This window comes from Aegilops tauschii, chromosome 2 (genome assembly GCF_002575655.3).
Source record: "Aegilops tauschii subsp. strangulata cultivar AL8/78 chromosome 2, Aet v6.0, whole genome shotgun sequence".
Lineage (NCBI taxonomy): Eukaryota > Viridiplantae > Streptophyta > Magnoliopsida > Poales > Poaceae > Aegilops > Aegilops tauschii.
In genome coordinates, this window is record NC_053036.3 from 510,136,845 (window position 1) to 510,157,418 (window position 20,574).

At 43.2% G+C, this 20,574-nt stretch overlaps 1 protein-coding gene across 1 annotated transcript; it reads right to left on the bottom strand.

Moving 5' to 3' along the window:
- Positions 1 to 8,475: 8,475 nt before the first annotated feature.
- LOC109741303 (putative RING-H2 finger protein ATL69) lies at positions 8,476 to 13,290 on the bottom strand. The gene is made up of 3 exons (XM_020300377.4): positions 12,759 to 13,290; positions 10,721 to 10,815; positions 8,476 to 9,055 (listed from the first exon to the last, which is right to left on the bottom strand). Exons 1-3 carry the CDS (start codon positions 12,933 to 12,935, stop codon positions 8,728 to 8,730), a joined length of 600 nt encoding a protein of 199 aa, XP_020155966.1. The 5' UTR covers positions 12,936 to 13,290; the 3' UTR covers positions 8,476 to 8,727.
- Between the last annotated feature and the right edge of the window lie 7,284 nt (positions 13,291 to 20,574).

Below are 20,574 nucleotides of genomic sequence, written 5' to 3' on the forward strand. Positions count from 1 at the left end.
CAGATTCTTCGGTAGGAATGACATCCTCAGTAGCCTTGAACTTGATAGTTTCCTCAGGTGCTGGTTCATCTATCACAGAGGGTAGGTGCTCTCTTTGCGAGCCATTAGTTTCATCGAACCGCACATCTACAGTTTCAACAACCTTGTGAAGAACGTTGTTGAAGACTATGTATGTGTGCGAGTCCTTTCCGTAACCAAGCATAAAACCTTCATGTGCTTTCGGTGCAAATTTAGCATTGTGATGAGGATCTCTAATCCAACATTTAGCACCGAAGACTTTGAAATAACTCACATTGGGTTTCTTGTCAGTGAGGAGTTCATAGGCAGTCTTCTTGAAGAATTTGTGAAGATATACCCTGTTGATGATGTGGCACGCAGTATAAATTGCCTCAATCCAGAAGTGACGAGGCGTCTTGTACTCATCAAGCATAGTGCGAGCCATCTCAACAAGAGTTCTGTTCTTGCACTCCACGACGCCATTCTGCTGAGGAATGTAAGGAGCAGATAACTCATGAGTAATACCAAGTTCGTCAAGATAGTCATCAAGACCAGAATTCTTGAACTCAGTTCCATTGTCACTTCTGATGTGCTTGATTTTCACACCGAAGTTGGTTGAAGCCCTCGAGGAAAATCGTTTGAAGACTTCCTGCACTTCATGTTTGTAAGTGACAATATGTACCCAAGTGTAACGAGAGTAATCATCAACAATAACAAAGCCATAGAGAGATGCATCATTTGTGACAGCTGAGTAATGATTAGGACCAAAGAGGTCCATGTGAAGCAATTCGAATGGTCGAGTAGTGGTCATGATAGTCTTCGCTGGATGCTTAGCCTTGGTCATCTTTCCAGCTTCACAAGCTCCACACAAGTGATCCTTGAGGAATTTGACATTCTCAATGCCAATGACATGCTTCTTCTTTGCAAGCGTGTGCAAATTCCTCATGCCTGCATGACCAAGTCGTCGATGCCATAGCTAGCCTTCTGAAGCTTTTGCAAGTAGGCACACGGCTGGTTGCGGTCCTGTAGAGAAATCAACAATATACAAGTCTCCTCTCCTAAAGCCTTCGAAGACTTTGGAATTGTCAGCTTCCATAACCACAACACAACGATACTTGCCAAAGACAACAACCATATCAAGATCACAAAGCATTGAGACAGACATAAGGTTGTATCCTAAGGACTCGACAAGCATGACTTTGTCCATGTGTCGATCCTTTGTGATCGCAACCTTACCTAGACCCAATACCTGACTTTTGCCTTTGTCAGCGAAGATGATATGCTTCAGATGCGATGGTGATAAGGGAGCATCCATCAATAGATTCTTGTCACCAGTCATGTGATTTGTACATCCACTATCGAGGACCCACTCAGTGGCTTTGGGTTGATCATCCTGCAGATGAATTAGTGCAGCTTACGAACTTCATATACTTCATCAGTAAAGAATATGACATCACAATTCATCAGACCAATTTCATCAAGCAATGCAACAGTTAAAACGATATGAGGACGTGAGAAATGAAAGTTCATTTCTTCATGATTAGCCTGCGTCCTTTCAGGCACTTTTCAGGTCTCTAGCAAATTCTTCAGACGTTTAAGTACGTCTGGAGACCTGACCCTGCATAAAAGATTAGTTCTTTTTCTTCACCACCCACATCTGAAGGGGTGGCAAAGAGTTCATCACTCTGCGAGCTCCATACGAGAAAGGTGGCATAGAAGCCAATCCATTTCGTTTCACATAAGTGGAGTTAGGGTAAGCATATGAATAAGCAGAGAAATTCTTCGAGGACTTATGAACATAATGATTAGAAGAATAATGCTCATATTCATAGCCCTTGGCTCTTCCCTGCGAAACAGAGTTGTTAGCACGATGATGTTCATATGAGGACTTTGATCCTTTTGAGGAATTTGATCCATGTGAGGAATTTGGTCCGTATGAGGACTTGGATCCATATGAAGAATTTGGTCCATATGAAGAATTTGATCTGGGGTTCCTATTCTTCACAGGTGGTGTCATGAGGACATTCACCTGAAGACTTTTAAGGCACCTTTTGGGAACCTAGATTTTCTTCATAGGAGAACCGTTCCTGCAGTTAGTGCCAACATATCTAGCAAATACTTCACCATTCTGATTTTTAAACAGTTTATAGTTCGAGTCAAATGACTCATCAGAGGAATGAGAAGATTCACATGTAAAGCCAGATAAATTAGATGGATCAACTGGAGGTCCCTTTGCAGCAACCCATGAGGTTTTGGGGTACTGCCCAGGCTTCCAATATGTACCATCAGCATTGAGTTTCCTCTCAAAGGCAATACCCTCTTTCCTAGGGTTCCTGTTGAGGATTTGCTTTTTAAGCACATCACAAAGAGTCTGATGCCCTTTGAGGCTTTTGTACATGTCTGTCATGTACAATTCCTTCAGCCCTGCATCGTCAGGGATACTAGCAATGTCCTCAGATGAGGAATTAGTGATAGCAGAGACAGTTGAAGAATTTGTAGCATTAGAAGCATTTGAACATTCAGGTGAAGAATTAGCAGATTCACGTTCAATGCATTTCAAACATGGAGGAACAAATTCTTCCTGAGCAGCGCTGATTTGTTGAGCAAGTAATGAATCGCGCTCCTTCTGAAGATCTTCATAACTCACTCATAGCTTCTCAAGATCTTGCTTTCTTTGAAGAAATTCATAAGAAAGCTTCTTATGATCAGATAAGAGAGTGTTATGTTGATCTTGAAGGGTGTCATACTTAGTACGAAGTCTCTGAAGACTTTCAGCCAAAGCTTTTGACTGATCCATTTCTTCACCCAACATATCATCGCTCTTATTTAGCATGTATTGAACTTTTTCCAAAGCTCTTTGTTGTTTCGTGGCAAGGGAAGCAAGTTTGACATAGCTGGGTCCAAATTCATCACCAGATTCATCATCACTTGACTCGGATAGGTAGCATTCAGTTACCTCAGCACTTTTTGCCATAAGGCATGATGAAGAGGATGATGATTCTGGTTCGAATGTCATCGCTTTGAGAGATTCCTTGAAGTCCTCAAACCAAGGATCATGACGGGTTCGATGACCTTCATAGACCTCAGAGAGACGGTCCCAGATAAGCTTCGCATGATTGAGATGCATGATGTTCCTGAACTGATTTTGAGACAGACAGGAGCAGATGACGTCCTTCGTCGTGAGGTTGAGAAGGGTGTACTTGCGAATGTCACCAGCTTCCGCCGTCTTGCACAGATCGGTAAGACCAATCTCAGTGACGCTCCACAGTTTGCTGTTCATCGCCATGAGGCGCTTCTTCATCATGGCCTTCCACTTGGGATACTCGTGACCGTCAAAGATGGGGCATGTCACTTTCTTCATACCTGCGGTCGACATAACTAAAACTCAAGGCGGTTAAACCAAAATCACACAGAACAAGGGAGTACCTTGCTCTAATACCAATTGAAAGTGTGTTATATCGACTAGAGGGGGGTGAATAGGTGATTTTTATGAATTCTTCACTAAGGAATTTGCCCGTGAGGAAATTCCTTAGCGAAGAACTACTTGCAGTGGAATAAGTACTCAAAAGTATGCATAGCAGAACACAAGCATGGTCATCATGATGAAATGAAGACAAACGCAGAGTACAGAAAGCGTAAACACAGGATAATGCAGGATGAAGACAAACAGACTGAAGAAATTGAACTGAGGAAATTGAGAAAGTCTTCAGTCAAAGTCTTCAAACACAGATATGAACAAGTGCACAACACAGCTATGAGGAAATGAAAGAGTTGAGGAAATAGAACCAGTTGGCTGGGTGAAGACAATGATTTGGTAGACCAGTTCCAACTGTTGTCTAAGTTGTACGTCTGGTTGGAGCGGCTAGGTATTTAAACCTGAGGACACACAGTCCTCACCGTATTCTCCTTGAGCTAAGGTCACACAGACCTCGCCCAATCACTCGTGGTAAGTCTTCAGGTGACTTCCAAACCTTCACAAACTCGGTCACTCAGCGATCCACAATTTCCTCTTGGATGCTCTAGACCATGACGCCTAACCGTCTGGAAGAAGCACAGTCTTCAAAGGTAACAAGCGTCGGATCCACGCAGGATCAATCTCTTCAGTGATGCTCAATCACTTGGGGTTTGTAGGTGTTTGCGTTTGGGTTTTCCTCACTTGATGATTTTCGCTCAAAGTCCTCGGAGGATGGGATGCTCTCAAATGACAAGTGTCAGTTTCTCTCGGAGCAGCCAACCAGCTAGTGGTTGTAGGGGACGACTATTTATAGCCTAGGGAACAGCCCGTCATGATAAGACATAAATGTCCTTCAATGATATGACCGTTAGGTGGGTAGATATTTTGGGACAGCTGGCGCATAGCACAGCAACGGTCGGAAATTTGAGTATCAAATTCCTCAGGGCTATCATGTTCCTCACTGTGTAGGGAATCCGCACTGGCGAATTCCTAACTCCTCAGTCAGAACAAATTCCTCAGAGACCAGAAGAACTCCGTCTCTGTCACTGAAGAATTTGACTGAACTGTATGAGATTTACAAAGGCTTCACTCGAAGGGATTGGTAGGTGTAGGATTTTGAGTTGAGCATCACATGGAAATTTTTCCTTAGTATTTCCTCGACCCCCTTTAACAGTACGGTGTTTCCTATGACTCAAGAAAGAGAAAATGAAACTACAAAAACAAAAGTCTTCACGCTTCATGTTCCTCAAATGAATACCAAGTCTTCAAGGTCACACCAATTTCTTCACTTTCAAAGTCTTCAAAAAGTCTTCAGAAATCCAAAGTCTTCAGTCAAAGAACTTCATTTTTAGGGGTCAACTTTCACTGTAAATATCAAACTCCTCATAGACTTATAGACCTGTGTACACTCATAAACACATTAGTCCCTTAACCAATAAGTCTTCAATACACCAAAATCACTAAGGGGCACTAGATGCACTTACAATCCTCTTCCAAAAAGTTTCCTTGATTTGATTGGCTCCAATTGTGGTGTCAAGGAGATTTTCATCCAAGCATAGGAGTCATCAACTTGCCAAACTTATCTCTAAAACGAGAGTTAGTCGAATAAAATATGATCATCAACATAGATTTGGCATACAAATAATTCACCATCAACTCATTTAGTGAATAGAGTTTAATCGATTTTGCCAATCTCAAATCACTTGTTGAAGAGAAACTTTGTTAAGCATTTGTACCAAGCTCCATGAGCTTACTTAAGACCATATGAAGCTTTATGAAGTTTGTAGTCATGATTAGGTTTCTTAGGGTTCACAAAGTCGGGAGGTTGCTTGACATAAACGTCCTCCTCAATTTCACCATTCAAGAAAGCACTTTTAACATCCATTTGATATAAAGTGATGTTATGATGATTAGCATATGCAAATAAGATGCGAATAGCCTCAAGTCTAGCAATAGGGGCATAAGTCTTAGCATAGTACCTACTTTCAACTTGAGTGTGCATACCCTTGGACAACTAAGCGTGCCTCATTACAAATTACTTGACCATCTTCATCTTGCTTGTTCCGGAAGACTAATCTCATGTTTATGACATTGTGAATGTTGTCAGTTTCTTAATTAGTGTCCACACTTTATTTCTTTCAAAGTTGTGAAGTTATCCATCCATGGCATTAACCCAATCTGTATCCTTGATGTGTCATCAACCTTCAATGGTTCAACACTAGATATAAAAGATTAACTCACGAAAGTTAGCTAGACGAGTTTTGGAACGAGTGATTCTCCCTTGATTTATGTTGATGAGGATTCGATCAATAAGGAGGCTAGATAGATCACATCTCCCTCATGTAAACCATAGCTCCCACCGTGTATATAAGGGGGAGCTAGGGGTTCTTAGACTATCTACTCTCTCGTAGAACAACTCTCGGTAGCCATCTATATATACACCATTGTATTCCCTTGCACGAGGTATCCCCCACTATGAATAACAATAACAAGCAGGATGTAGGGTATTACTCTTCTGAGGCCCAAACCTGGGTAACTTGTGCATGCGGGCTCCGTCCCGGTACTTCCGGCCATGCCAGGCACCCTACCGAGTGCACTAACGACTTTCCGCTCCGTCAATGGCTTCGGAAATTCCGACGTGGTAACAGAAGGTTTGCTGATGCTTTGGTGATTCCTAATGGAATTCTTGGAAGCTCCGAATGGATAAGGGTTCATGCAACAGCTATATCTGGTGAACTATTCACTGGATGATCTCAGAAGCTTCGAACTATGAAAGCATATGTAGATAATGAAGATTTTAGGTCTCTGGAGTTTTATCTTTAAGCACGCGGAGAAAGAAACTCATTACGACATCCTCATCCCCTTTTGATAGTATCGACATGCCTATGGACTCAATGTGATATTGGATTATAAAAATTAAAATGAGGAGTCCTTCATCTTGACCAACACTAGTATTCATGTAATTTTCTACGGGTCACCTTCCATTCCTTTGTTGTACTTAGAAGGAACTTTCCTTGAATAAATTAGTAGGAGGCATTAGTTCTTTGAGATATGTTACCATTAATTACAAAATTCCACCAAGCAGATTATATGCACTTTCAAGGCCACAAGTAGATTTGTGTTTACACATGGAGGTGGCGTTGTTTTCATGGAAGTCTTGCTAGCAGACTATCTTAACAAAATCACCAATGAAAGTAGAACTCATAACATTAGATAAATCTAATACCAAAGTAGAATGACTTCAAGAGCTTTTGATGTACTTGCTAGTGGTTAAAAGGCCAATTCTGGTTATGCTCATGAACCGTGACAATCAGACAAAAAGTGACCAGCTTGAAGCACAACATACAATCCACAAATCATATAATAAGAAGACTGAAATTTGCCAGACATCTAAGAAAGTTCAAAGTGATAGCGTTGGATCACATTCAATCGACTAAAAATGGGGCAAATCCATTCATAAAAGGGCAATTTGTGATTAAAAAATGCAGCAAGAGAGATGGGTATAGGACTCACATGAGTTGCCATGCCATGGTGGTAACCCAACATATGTGATCGAAGATCTCGTAAAGTAGGACTTCGAATAACAAGTTATCGATTAACTGGTGGAGAGTAACTTTACTACCCACTCCGTCAAAGATGCACCACTGTCAAAACTTGTATGGCATGTTGAGTTTGTCTTAATGTATTCTAAGGCTTGTATAAGCAAGAAACTATCCTACATCAATTTTTGGAAGAACACATCTATATGAGCTCGATTGTTGGCCATAGTCTATGAGATAGGGTGATCTTCAGTAAACTCATGAATAGGCCAGGAGTTTGGCTAATATGCTCCACATGTGGGGTCAATCTTCAACAGCTTAGTACCAATAAGACAATTGGTAAAAGTTATTTCTGTCAAGCTGAAAATTCAAGGCATACTCCATTGTTCAATTGTGGGGAAGTGTAGCATTGGATCTCAAAGGAACATGTGCCGTCCAGCAATGAATCCAAGGGGGGACGAGGGGGGGGGGGGGGAGGGGGGCGATTAATAGTGATTAGGAAGGTTCGTAATTAGGCAGCATTTTGACGTAATTAGGCAGTGTTTTGACTCAATCCCCTCCTCCCCCCCCCCCCCCCCCCCCCCTCGCCTGCCACCGCGGCCGGCGAGGCTGTCCGTGAAGAAGAGGAGCACAACAAATGTGCCCCAGCGGCCCAGCCTTCTTCCAGCAAAAATCAGAAGAAAATCAGAAGGGGACTGATCAAGATCCAAGATTGCTGCACGGTTAGTCTCTTCGTCAAGCGGCAAAAAAAGTCTCTTCATCTCTTAATCTTTAATCTCTTCAAATTTGTATGGTTGTGCCATAAAAAATCTAAAAACATCATAAATCAATTACAGAATATTGGCTGTCCTTATTCAATTATACTCGTGTATAGACATGAAGAGGAAGAGAACAATGGAATCCAACTGTCCAAGCCTAGAGATCCTAATCGATCGTTCCTCTTAACCATTAAGGGGGTTGGATTAGGAGAAGAACCAACATCATGATTTTTTGTTGGTCAATATGATTGATAACTAAATGATCGACATGAAAATTAGAGTTGGAGTCCATTCTGACATAGTACCGTCTGCCACATTATTATTTATGCAATATAACTAATTTAGATACTGTTCTTTCTATCAAAGATGGGCATTCTGATAATAATTTTGTAGTGTTTAATTGTTTACACTGATGAAAACGACGACAGGCTTATCAATTTTTGCATACCTTAAACTTCTTATGGTTCGGTCGGTGCTCATCAGCCTATAAGAGCTCAAGTATGATGGGCATGTCACGATCGTCGTATCTGAACCGTTCGGATCATGGGTTATTACATATTTAGGTGGAAGATCCAAAGTTTAACAAACTCGAAGAGAAACATGGAATCTGCCACCTAAGTTTGCCTTAGTTGCTACCACAAGCTTAATGAAAAGGGGGCTGCACCTCTGCAGGTTATTGCAAAGCTACCAGACGAACTGCATGGCAGATAATTCAGAAGTTCAGCAATTTATCTAACATCCAATTTTTCTTTACCATTTTTGCGATATACAGAGCATTAGAACAGAACATTGAAAGTGTTTGTGACATAACACTGTATGCTAATCTACATTGCGAAATGTACAACAAATGTTTACACATTACCTATAACGAGGTTGCATACAATGCCGGTCCAATTAGGATGCTGCAACAATGCAGTGAGGCAGGAAATCTATTACATATTCCCGCTTTGCTCTCTTCCATAGCAATCTCATGCTGTCCTTATTGGCGTATCTCAATAACCACTTCTACTGATCCTTGTGTGTCTGAACTATTCTGTTGACCTCTGTGAGAATGATGAACAGGGGGGAGCCAGTCAGGTGCTGGATTAACAGAGTTCTCAGTGCGGGGGCGCACTTGAGGGTTGCTACATGAAGGTGCTATGGCAGCTTTGCCGCTAGGCAACTCTTTCAACGAGACCCGGCATATTGGGCAAGTAGTCTGCTTCTGCAACCATAAGTCTAAGCAGGTACGGTGAAAGTTATGTTGACATGTCGGAATGATTCTTAAAAGCTCTTTCTCAGTGTATTCACCTAGACATATGGAGCACCTGTCAACGCAAAACAACCGATCAAACAAGGGCATAGTTGAACAACACCCAAGGTTTAAGTTGAATAAAGAGAAGAAACTGTTAAGAAAGAACTCATGCCTTGTGAGCTTCTAAATATTGGGCTGAGTTTGAGCTTGGTTGAGTCTGTGCAAACAAGTTTGGAGGGCAATAGACTTGCTTGTGAAGAACTTCTTAGGCCCCGCTTGGAATGGGTGTAAATTTATACACCTGTATTTATTTTACAGGTGTAAATTACTGGTCAACACTTAGTTTTTTTCCTAGAACGAAAACGACAGGACGAGGTGTGTATTCTAAACAGGAGAGAAACAGAGCAGAAAAGCAAATCCAAACAGGGCCTTAACAGTTCAACAATTTCATTGCTCCCCAGAGGTTCCTGCACGCCCATTTACAGAAAGTGCATGATGCACTGTTCCAAAACTTAGGTTTGGAAAACTGTTGTAATCTAAAACCTCAGTATTCCAATGCCTCACAATGAACACTTCAGTTTCAAAAACTGCAGTTTTTCTCAATTTATGTGTGAAATAAGCCATGTTTCATTGGTTAGGATTGACGTGGTGCAGCCTGCCAGCCGGGTTCAATCCTTTTGGATCAAGAGTTCGTGTGTCATACCTTCACAGCAATACTGGTTCAATGGTAAACACTGGACGTGTGTGTGCATAGGGTATGGTGGTTTGAGTGGGGCGGGTGTGTTAGTGCTGGTACTTGTAATTCAAGTAAAAATTAACCATGTGTGTAGTGTAGTACACAATAAAGTTATGTAGACTTGCAACATTTCAATATCAAATTCATTTCTGGTATCGAGAACCAAAAACGATAAGAGAGACACTTCACTTGCACTGATTAATACAGTGTGTGGTTCACTACTATTTTTCGTACTGCACAGTATGGACAATTTTGACATTAAAAGTCTGCAGGTTTACACAAAGACAAAGTTATGTGGATCACACATGATTGGTACTTTTTTAAGAAGACATTATTTATTTTGCAAACAGAAGGCATGGGAACCCCTGACAGGAAAACACATTCCTTCCTAGAAGGACTGAGCAAAAACAAACTGGCATTATGAACTTGCTCTAGCTAACAGCAAGATTTCAAATAATTTTGTACATTTGTTACTCGGCTATGGAAGTATTCTTTCAACATAAAACGTGTCCTTCATAGCAGATCTTTGACCTGCATCCCCAGAAATGCATACACATTTACAGATACTTTCTCATGCTTTGGTCAATGAAATTACCAGGTAAGCTTCAAAATACTCGGGGAGGGGAGAGGGGAGGGGGGGGGGGGGTATAAGAACTGGTATATTAAATTGATAACCATGGGAGTAGGGACTATATGACAACAAAGAAAAGAAAAGACTCTTGTGACTTTCTAAGAGTTTCAGCATATGCATATCAGCAGTAATGTGGTTTCAATAACTCGCACATAACTGTTTAGAAACTATTCTGGATACCAGTATTTACAATGAGGTGATACTGCAACAGGGTCTACCAATTTCCATGTGACTAGCTACTTGGCCCACTGTTTGGATATTCCCATGAATTCCAGTGGCCAGACATTTCAGAGGCGGATGAAATTATATATACTAGAGCAGAAAACAGTAAAGTTAGGTAATTATCGGTTAATACAGATAGTTGCACTTACTGGGCATCATCCTTCGAATATAAAGCCTCAGAGTACTTCATAATAGGAATTGCAGCAATAACCAAAGGTTCCAACCCACAATTAGCATCCTCTACCTGAAAAAGTATGGCACTAACTTAAGTATGAAAGATAGTGATATGACAGCTGCATTGACTACATCGCCTTGATTGTTCAAACTTGCATGTGAATTAAAAAAGTATTTGTTGAGCATACACTAACAAGTAACAATTTTAGATGTAACAGTAAAGAAAAAAAAAGGTAGTCAACTATGTGTACATAACTATAAACATAACAGCTATCACTACATTAACTTTCAAAAGGAGACACCTTGTACAACTGGGAACAGCAACTTCATAAGAAATGTTAGTTCACTTGACATTTGCGAAAATAAAAGTCTATACCAAGGAAAAGAGAATACTCCATGTGCACTCAGTTGTCAAGTTTACTAGAGACGATACCCCGCGCATTGCTGCGGGAATTGGATGCAGCTATTTCTATGAGAATTGGCAGTATAAAACTTTAGTATTTGGATTGACGGTATGAGAATCGAAACTAAAGCACATATAATTTATTATGTTTGATTATTATATAATTGTAAAATATTTATTGAATATGAGTAGCATGCAAGCTGCGTGTTAAGGTGGGTCTTTTCCCATGGATAGTGTCAGGGTGAGTTGGCATAGTTGCATGTTGAGAGAATTAAATTCAGTGGGGCATGCATGGTGGCATGGTGAGTTGGCATAGTTGCACGTTAAGATAATTGAGTTAGTGGGGAACTATTTAGGTATATATGATTCAAAAAGGGAGATGCCCAAAATTTTAACCCAAGAGAAACGAGGCTGAACTGACGGGTATCATCAAAGAACATTGTTGAATTTGTATCCAAGCTAGCAAATTATACAATAGATGATAGCAAGACATCATACAAAATCTGGGATTTATGTAGTTCCTTTAGTGCTCCCACCTTTTGCTGCTTCAGTTTCTAGCTTATTATTTCCTTGTGGGGCTATAAAACACATTGGTTTTAGACTGTGAATTAGAATGTGATATCTTCTTCCTTCTTTAAATGTGCAAGGAATAAGGATCGTGTAACTGTTATTTATATTTGGACCAGGGAATATTGTTAAGTTGCAGGCTTCTAGTCACACATACACAGACTAACTTGAAGCAGAAACAAAGATACTACAAGCTACGTATTGAGCAACTATTATTGAGGTAAAATGTAACCTGATGAATCTAACTAGAACTCATCGCCTAGTCATTCAAACCTATTTCCTTCCTTAAATGTGTAGGGACTAAGGATCATTTAACTGTTATTTGAATTTGGACCAAGGAATATTGCTACGTTGCAGGCTTGTAGTTATACACAGACTAATTGAAAGCAGATACAGAGATACTGTAAGGTACACGATCGACAGACAATTATTGGGGAAAGTGTAACCCTGAGAATCTAACTAGAGCTCATCGCCTGTCAATAAAACAGAGGCACACAAATACCAGTCTAAAATGGGAGAAGACCAAAGTTAGCGAAATACATATAAGCTAAAGCTTTTGAATCTCTATTTTCTAATATCTATTAAAGTGGACGATTATCAAATATACTAATATTTTAGACTTGGTATGAGTGCAATAGCCAAAAAGTACAAATTTAGTAAAAGCACTAATTAGCAGTTTTCTTTTTTGGCTTGAACAGCAAACGCACTCCCATGTGCCCATGAACACAGATATAAAATAGTACTCCTAGAATCTTCCTATTTCCATCAGTAATAACTATATAAAAACAAAACATATACACTTCAGTAATAGCCAAAAATAAAAGGCGCTTCTCATGTGGCCACGAACAAAGAAATTGAGTATCGAATATTTCCATTTTCAGTAATTATAAAAACAAAACATAGACACTTCAGTTATGTACGCGCTGTGGCACTAGCAAATGCGTAGTTATGTGTTCCCCTTTTGTAAACGGCGTGGAGTTCACAGCAGCAGAATATCGGTGTGGAGGCAGAGGAGCCATAGTAGTAGAGGGTATGACACGCACCGGGCGTTCGAGATCTGCCGGGAAGTCAACGTCAAAGTCCACCGGCGTCGGGGCGCCGTCGTCCACGCCCCGGGCGCGGCAGCAGATGAACCGCGCGCAGACGAACGCGACGAAGACGGCGGTCATGCCGAAACCGAGCGCCGCGCTGAGGAGATTCAGCCCCGACCCGAAGATCATCGTTGCCCCCTCGCGGCCTCGCCTCGCCTCGCGCCCGCGCCACCAGGTCTCCCGCGCCCACGAGGACGAGGGCAATCCCTACCGCTCGAACAGGCGGCCGCCGCTGCGGCGAATCGCGAGAGCGGCGAGGTTGGGGCAGGGGGTGCCCATTGGTCGGCGGGTCCCGCCCGCGGAGGCCGGAGGGTGGGTGGTGATCACGGTTTGTGATTGGCGTGGTCGCTTGACGGCGACGGGTCGCGAACGACGGACCGGGCTACGGTGCAACTGCAGCGGAAGGTGGGCGGAGCGGAGCGGTGGCCTGCGGAGGCTGGAAGAGCTGGTTGGTGGGAACTGGGAAGGTCGGGTGGGGAACTGCGAGGTGGCGGAATGCCGCAGCTGCTTTTGCTGTATCTTCGTTCTGCCGGAAGGACGTGGGACCTGCGCCCGAGCATCAAGCTGACGCTGAGCATGATCGATGATGATTGCGTACATGTCGACATTTGAAAAAAATCAAGAAAAACTTCCCGTGTACATGGACACTAAAGTTATATTTATTTACGGAGGAAGTATCATGGTAGTGAAAAGAACACAAGATGTAGTAAATATTACATTCATGTTTGTAGACCACATAGCGACGACTACAATTACTGGAGCGAGCCGAAGACGCGTCACCGTCATCGCCTCTCCCTCACCAGAGCCGGACAAACCTTATTGTAATAGATAGTCGGGAAATCGTCGTGCTAAGTCTCCAAAGGACCAACGCACCATAGTAACAATCTCCGCTGATGAAGAGAAGCGCAAATCGAAAGGATCCAACATGTAGATACATGAACGTAGACAGACGAAAACCGGATCCGCATAGATTCACCGAAGACAGGCACCGACTAAATCCCGCAAGATACGTCAGAGACACCTCCACACGCCCTCCAATGACGCGAGACGCACTGCCAATACGGGGGGGCAGTGGGGAGAACTTTATTCTATCTTCAGGGAGTCGACGCCGCTACCTCGCTTTTTTGAGCAAGACACAAAATGTAAACAGACTAAAAACACCTAAGAGCGAAGCATGAACCCTCCCGCCAGCAAGGGTCGGGATCCACTACGCCTCCATGGTCCTAAGGCCATAAGAGACGAGGCAAATCGGCGGCAACAGCGACAGGAGGCAGCAGTGGCGGAGCCACCTCCCGGCTACCCGGGGCAGCTGCCCGGGCTCAGCCATGCATTCTCATTTGATTTATAGAAGTAAATGGAGAGCTAATCACCATTTTATAGGGGCAAACATATGATATACAGCAGCTCCGTGTACTTTGCCCCGGCTCTCCGGCCGAGCTGGCTCCGCCATTGGGAGGCAGGGAAACCCTAAATGCTTGGGAACCTTCCTTTCTTTCTCGCGAAGAAAGAAAATGCCTTCGACATTTCTAATTCACTAGCTAAATACTCGTGTGTTGCTAGTGATGAAATAATATCTAAAAAGTGATGGCGTGTGAGTGATTGTCCTCGGCTATGTAGGGTCGTCTGTGCTATGATGACATTGATGGCTGCGAACTTCTGCCAGAGAAGGTGGCAAGATGAGAGGTGAGTTTGGGTTTTAGATCATGATCCTCAACCGCTGTTGTCTTCCGGCCCAACCATCTAGGTCTATGAGCTCTTTCACAGACAACGGATAGAAACGCTAGTGTGCTATATCACTTGGTCATCAATGGATAATAAGTGCAGTCGCATGACCTAGCACAGCTACTGGTGCAGGCAGCATGAGACATGGCGTGGCCCGTGTGAGACTTTCGACAACTAATTGTAGTGAGTCTACACACTATGTGTGCACTATATTATGTCGTATTTCTCGTTCTCACCATATAAAATTGATTTTGGGCTCGGACCACTACGTTGAAGTCATCGACGAGATTGCAAAGACCAACAATCGCCGTGTGCAAAACGTCCGCTTTTCGTATGGACTCCTTTTAATGGTATATATTCTTGCGGACGAGAATTTGGAGCTCTTGGGTGCCCATGAACCCTATATGAATATTAAATTTAAAAGATACTAGGAAAATTAAAAAAAGGATTTTTTTTATCAAACCTAGTTGACCATTCTACTCCTTTTTAGAAAAGAGGCTAGCGTCCGGTATTAAATTAATGAAGCCCTTACACCAACAGAACAACACAAAGAAAAAAGAGATCTGGCAAGATACATAAATGCTCAGGAGCAGCGACATAGCTCAAAAGTAAGAAAGTGAGACACCGGAGCCCTCGGGCATGCGCAAAGGACCAATGCTGCGAATAGAGCCAGCTCGAGAAGGAGATCAGTCGACAGGGGAGCTATGCCAATGCCATCGCCTGGGCGCCCGACAGACCAGCGCCATCCTGTTCCATCGCCAGAAGGAACCCCCAGTTCCTCGCCCCGGCTCAAGAGGCGCCGCACCGTCGGACGATGGAATGCTCACCACCCTAGAACGCGGATGGAAGCTAGGGCTAGGACACCAAAGGGAGGTCTTCAGGCACAACCACAGCGTCGAACCTAGCTCCGCATGAGAGCACCACCGTCGAGGCAAGGGCTCGACACATGACGAGAAGAAGCTGCCATACACAAACACTCATCCCAACAACCAGCAGCATAGGACCTTGTTCACGAGACGGAGCCTCCAAGGAGGACACGACCCCAACGCGCCGCCACCGCCCGCTCTGTAATCTAGACCAATGGTTTTCACCCAGAGCCCATGGTGAATGGGGTCACCCACGATGACACCTCCAAGGAGGGAAACGGCACACACGGCAGTGTCGCTATCACTGGCACCAACATAGTCAGGCAAAGCTTTCGCTCGGGACTCGACCCCCACCAATCAGATCCAACAGCCATGGCCGACCAAGGAAGGTTGCATGCACACGACGCCTGAAACAAGCCGGATGGCAGCAAAGACCACACCCGCATGACGGACGCCCCCGAATGAGTCACCTCGCCATCCGCACGGCCAAGGCAACACACGAGCACCTGTGCCGCAACACCCGCCGGAAAGGTGCCGCCGCGCCCACCGTCCGGAGCCGCCGATCCGGCATCCGAGGGATCCAACCTCACCCACCACACCCATGGTGATGGACCGCAAGCACGCAACCGGCCACCCCCGCTGCCGCGCCGGTGCAACTCCGCCACCCACTGCACCCAAAGCCGGCAACTTTCCCCACACATAGACGAACCCTAGATCTGGGCTGCCGGACATCCCGGGAGAAGCAGCCATCAGGGTCGCCGACCAGAGGAGGGCCATGTCCACGGGAGCCCACAGATCGAAGGGAGCACGCCGGAGCTGGCGGATCCGGCGCCCGGCAGCGGCTGGGACCCCTCCCATGACCGTCAGCCATATGCCCGAAGCAGCTCCGCCAAGATCCAGCGGCCGCAGCACACGCCACCCCCGCGCCTGCCGAGGGCCGCCACGCCGCCACCACACAAGGTCACGACCGGCCAGGGCAAGCGAAGGGCGCAGGGGCGGATCTGGTCGCCTGTCGGGGAAGAGGGAGCCCGAGAGAAGGGCAGGGGAGGAGAGAAGGAGGTGGAGGAAGCCCCCCCCCCCCCCCCCCGGGGCGACCGGAGGCCGCCGCCGACGGCGGCGAGGGAGAGGAGCGCGGGGGCGCGGCTGTTCGGCGAGCGTCGGTGGTCACCGTTTCATGAAAAAATGACATATGTGGTATTCTCAATAGAAAAAAAAGTCAAACATTTTGATTATGTATAGAAATTGTTTGAATGAATCGTAGGTCGGACTGTATTTTCTTCGCTAAAGATATCATAGATGCCATTTTTTCACGAAACTTCGCACGTAAATCGAATGATCGACCAAATTCGATACCCTCAAATTCCCAAACAAAAAAAGAATCCTGGTACTTTTTTATTATTTAATATTCATATAGATTTCACGGACACCCAGGAGTTCCTATGTATTTTTCAAATTCTTGCTCCTTGAGGTGGACAATATACCTTTTTCGGTTTTAGGACGCTCTGCCATATGCGGCTTATCGGGAGTACAGCCAGGCACGTCGCTCACATGAGCCATTGTCCCTGCCCACCACGAGTAGTCAAAGTAGAGTGAAATTTACCACAAATAATATAGATCGCCTGTAACGAGCGATGTCGAGGGAAGCAACTAGTTGGTGAGCGCTTTTTCGGGAACCTCCCAATAATTACTTGAGGGAGGGCTGAGAGCGCGCCGCCGGCACGTGTCGCGTCTGTGCGCTTCTTTCGAATTTTTTTTATTTTTCCGCACGTGTTTTCGGCTTTTTGAACGGTTTTTTTTTTACCTTTTGGTGTTTTATCGGTCATTCTTAGCTTTTAGATATAAAAAATTGAAAAAAAAAAATTGCGCGAAAAACACATTCTTTTTCCGAGAGAGGCACTGTGAGAGTGCTAGCCTCTCGAAAATGGGAAAAACGTGTTTTCTGTTTTTTTTTCTTCTTTCGCCATAGGCACAGTTTTGCTTCCGCGAGAGGTACAATTGTGCTTTCGTGAGAGGCATAGTTTTACTTCCGCGAGAGGCACAGTTGTGCTTTCGCGAGAGGCATGGCCGTGCCTCTCGGAAACAAAAAAAACGTGTTTTCTGTTTTTATTTCCTTCCGCGAGAGGCACGGCCGTGCCTCTCCGAAACAAAAAACATGTTCTCTATTTTTTTTCTTCCGCGAGAGGCACGTCTTTGCTTCCGCGAGAGGCACGGTTCCACTTTTGCGAGAGGCACTGCATGCCTCTCGGAAAAAAAAACGCTTTTCTATTTTTTTCCTTTCACGAGAGGCATAGTTTTGCTTACGCGAGAGGCACGGTTGTGCTTTCGTGAGAGGCACGGCCGTGCCTTTTTCAGAAAGGAAAAAAACATGCTCCCGGTTCAGATTTTCGTCCACTTTTATTGACCGTTTTTTCGTGAAAAACAAATTTGTCAAAACCTATCGACATGGGATCTAATTTTGAAGATATCGACGCGAGGAATCCAATAGTGAAAACGGTTCAAGATTTGGACGCACAGTTTAAGAGATAAAACGTTTTAAATAAATGGGTGTACAAAAAAAGAAAACTCCCAGGTTGCGACAAGTACTGCACCACTTGTCGCAACGTGAGGAGGCGAGAGCGATCTTTGAAAGGAGTACTCCTCAATTAGTAATTTTGGATGTCGAGCGATCGCCTACACGCAACCTAAACCTGTTCATGGATAGCCCGGTCCGGAGGCCCAAAGCCGAAGCCCAACATTCAGGCCAGGCTTGCGCTCCACTTTCTCTCCCGAAGCCCGGCCCAAAAGCCCAAGTAAAGCCTGAAATGTCCCTATAAATACTTTTATTTGAAATATAGGTACAATAAATGAATATAATATCCAAAATATAATTAATTTAATTAAAAATGCCATTGTTCATGTGCTTTGGGCCGGCCCGGGCAGGACTCGGGCTTGGGATTTTTTCTTTGGGCTTTGCCAAGCCCATCCTGTACCCAACACGGCCCGTCGAATAATCAGGCTTAAGGCAACCCAACGCGGGTTGCGGCCGAGTAAACACAACCACCGGATGTTTTTTGCTTGCTTAACTTGTAGAGGCTGGTGGGAACTTCTGCAATCTTTCATCCAGTTTTGGCAAGGTTCCATTAGGTTTTTTCTATTTCTTTTTTCTGTGTTGGTCATCATTTTTTCTGATTTTTTGTTTTCTTTTTTATTTTCTTAGTTCATTTTTTTAAATTATGGAAATTTTATGAATTCAGGTTTTCCTAATTGATAACATTTATTGAACGCACAAAGTTTTTCTGAAATCTAATCCATGAACATTTTATGCATTCACCAACAATTTTCATAATTCAAGAACACTTTTCATTAAAATTGGACCTTTTCAAATTTGTGGACATTCTTTTAATTCCTGAAGAAAAAATTCTGATTTTTTAAAATTCATGATAATCCATTACTATTTTTCCAAATTTGTGGCCACCTTTTGGATTCATGATTTTTTTTCAATTTTGTGGTCTTCTTTTAAATTCATGAATACTTTAATATTGACTAAAAAATTCTCAAATTTGTAAAATTTTAAATATTTTTGAACATATTTTAAATTCATGGTAGTTTTTTAATCAGGGAAAAACTTTTTTAATTGAGGACCATGATCTTGAAATTCATGAATATTTATCAATTCGTGAACATTTTGTAAGATTATGATATTTTCCGAATTCATAAGTTTTTAATTTAGATAGAAAGGATGGAAAATACTGTGTGCTCGCGTGCTTAGTGCAGGCTCGCACGTAGGGCCTGGAATTTATTGATACATAGCATTTCTCCAAAACATCACCTTTTAAGATAGTTGGGCAGCAGCAGTACTATTTTGGACGGTTTTCTTCTATTCTCTAGACGTGTTTCTTCTATTCTCTTTTGTTCTCAATTTAATTTCCCTTTTATTTTTATTTTATATTTCCCCTTTTTGTAATTTCCACGCTCTTGTAATTTATAGATATTTACAAAATTTGCAAACATTTTCTAGAAAACAGACATATTTTAAAAATATATAACATCGTGCTAGAAGTAGACGCATCCAGTGCTCTTTTTCTTGTTATTTACCTTCTTCTTCTTTTTTGCTTTAATTGCAAGCTACAACCTTCCAGATCTGAAGAAACCTCCTGCTAGAGCAATAATCTACGAATAATTTGCATATATGTGTGCACACATGTACATAAATGTGGCCTAGCACAATCTCTGCATGATTAGTACTACTGACTACATACACGTACATCTCACTTGTTTCTTATACATTTATTTCATTCAATATTCAGATGGATATAGCATCTGCCCATTACACTGTCAAGCGACGCCGAGTCTTAGGTGTTCTAGCTGTTATGTTGGCCATTTTCCGATGGCGTCGACGACGTAGAAATTACAGTATTAGAATGTCTCGAAGAAAATATGGGCCATTGGTGGATAGACTTGGAGAGGCAAAGAAAGTTGAATGACCTGTACAATTCAACAGATAAAAACTGCATCAGTCAGCTCCGGATGAGGAAAGATGTGTTTTGGAAGCTATCAGCCCATTTACGTGATGCCAAACTTGTACGTGATTCAGTGCATGTATCAGTTGAAGAAAAATTAGCCATTTTCCTGCATACGGTTGGCCACAATTTGAGAAATAGAGTGGTCGGGTTTTTCCTCACGAGATCTAGCTATACAGTAAGCAAATGCTTCCATGAGGTCTTGAATGCCTTGTGTTTTCTTGCCAAAGATATGATAAAGCTTAGGTCGATAGAGACCCACCAAAAGATACTTGATAGCCCCGGTCGGTTCTACCCTACTTTAAGGTACCTACTGCTGCATCTGTTCGACATTTGGTTTGCATCATGAAATTGTTCACTAATACAAGTCCTTGTAATTAATATAGGACTGCATTGGGGCACTTGATGGAACCCACATCCCTGCATTTGTCCCTGAGAACATAGCTAACAGATTTCGAGGTCGGAAGTCATACCCAACCCAAAATGTCCTTGCAGTTGTGGACTTTGATTTGAGGTTTACCTATGTACTTGCTGGGTGGGAGGGATCTACTCATGACTCTGAAGTTCTGAAGGCTGCCCTTAACAGAACAAATGGGATTCCAATGCCAGAAGGTTTGCATGACACATTAGTTTATTTTAGGTGTACAATAACATTGAAAATGCAATACAACCATTTGTCTC

Bases quoted from the DNA above. Each gene is read 5' to 3' on its own strand.
- LOC109741303 (XM_020300377.4), bottom strand. From the start codon at position 12,935: ATGATCTTCGGGTCGGGGCTGAATCTCCTCAGCGCGGCGCTCGGTTTC. The intron at 10,816-12,758 runs GTGCGTGTCATA...ATACTTTTTCAG, and splicing joins CGGCAGATCTCGAACGCCCG to GTAGAGGATGCTAATTGTGG. The intron at 9,056-10,720 runs GTAAGTGCAACT...TTGCGTTGACAG, and splicing joins TATTCGAAGGATGATGCCCA to GTGCTCCATATGTCTAGGTG.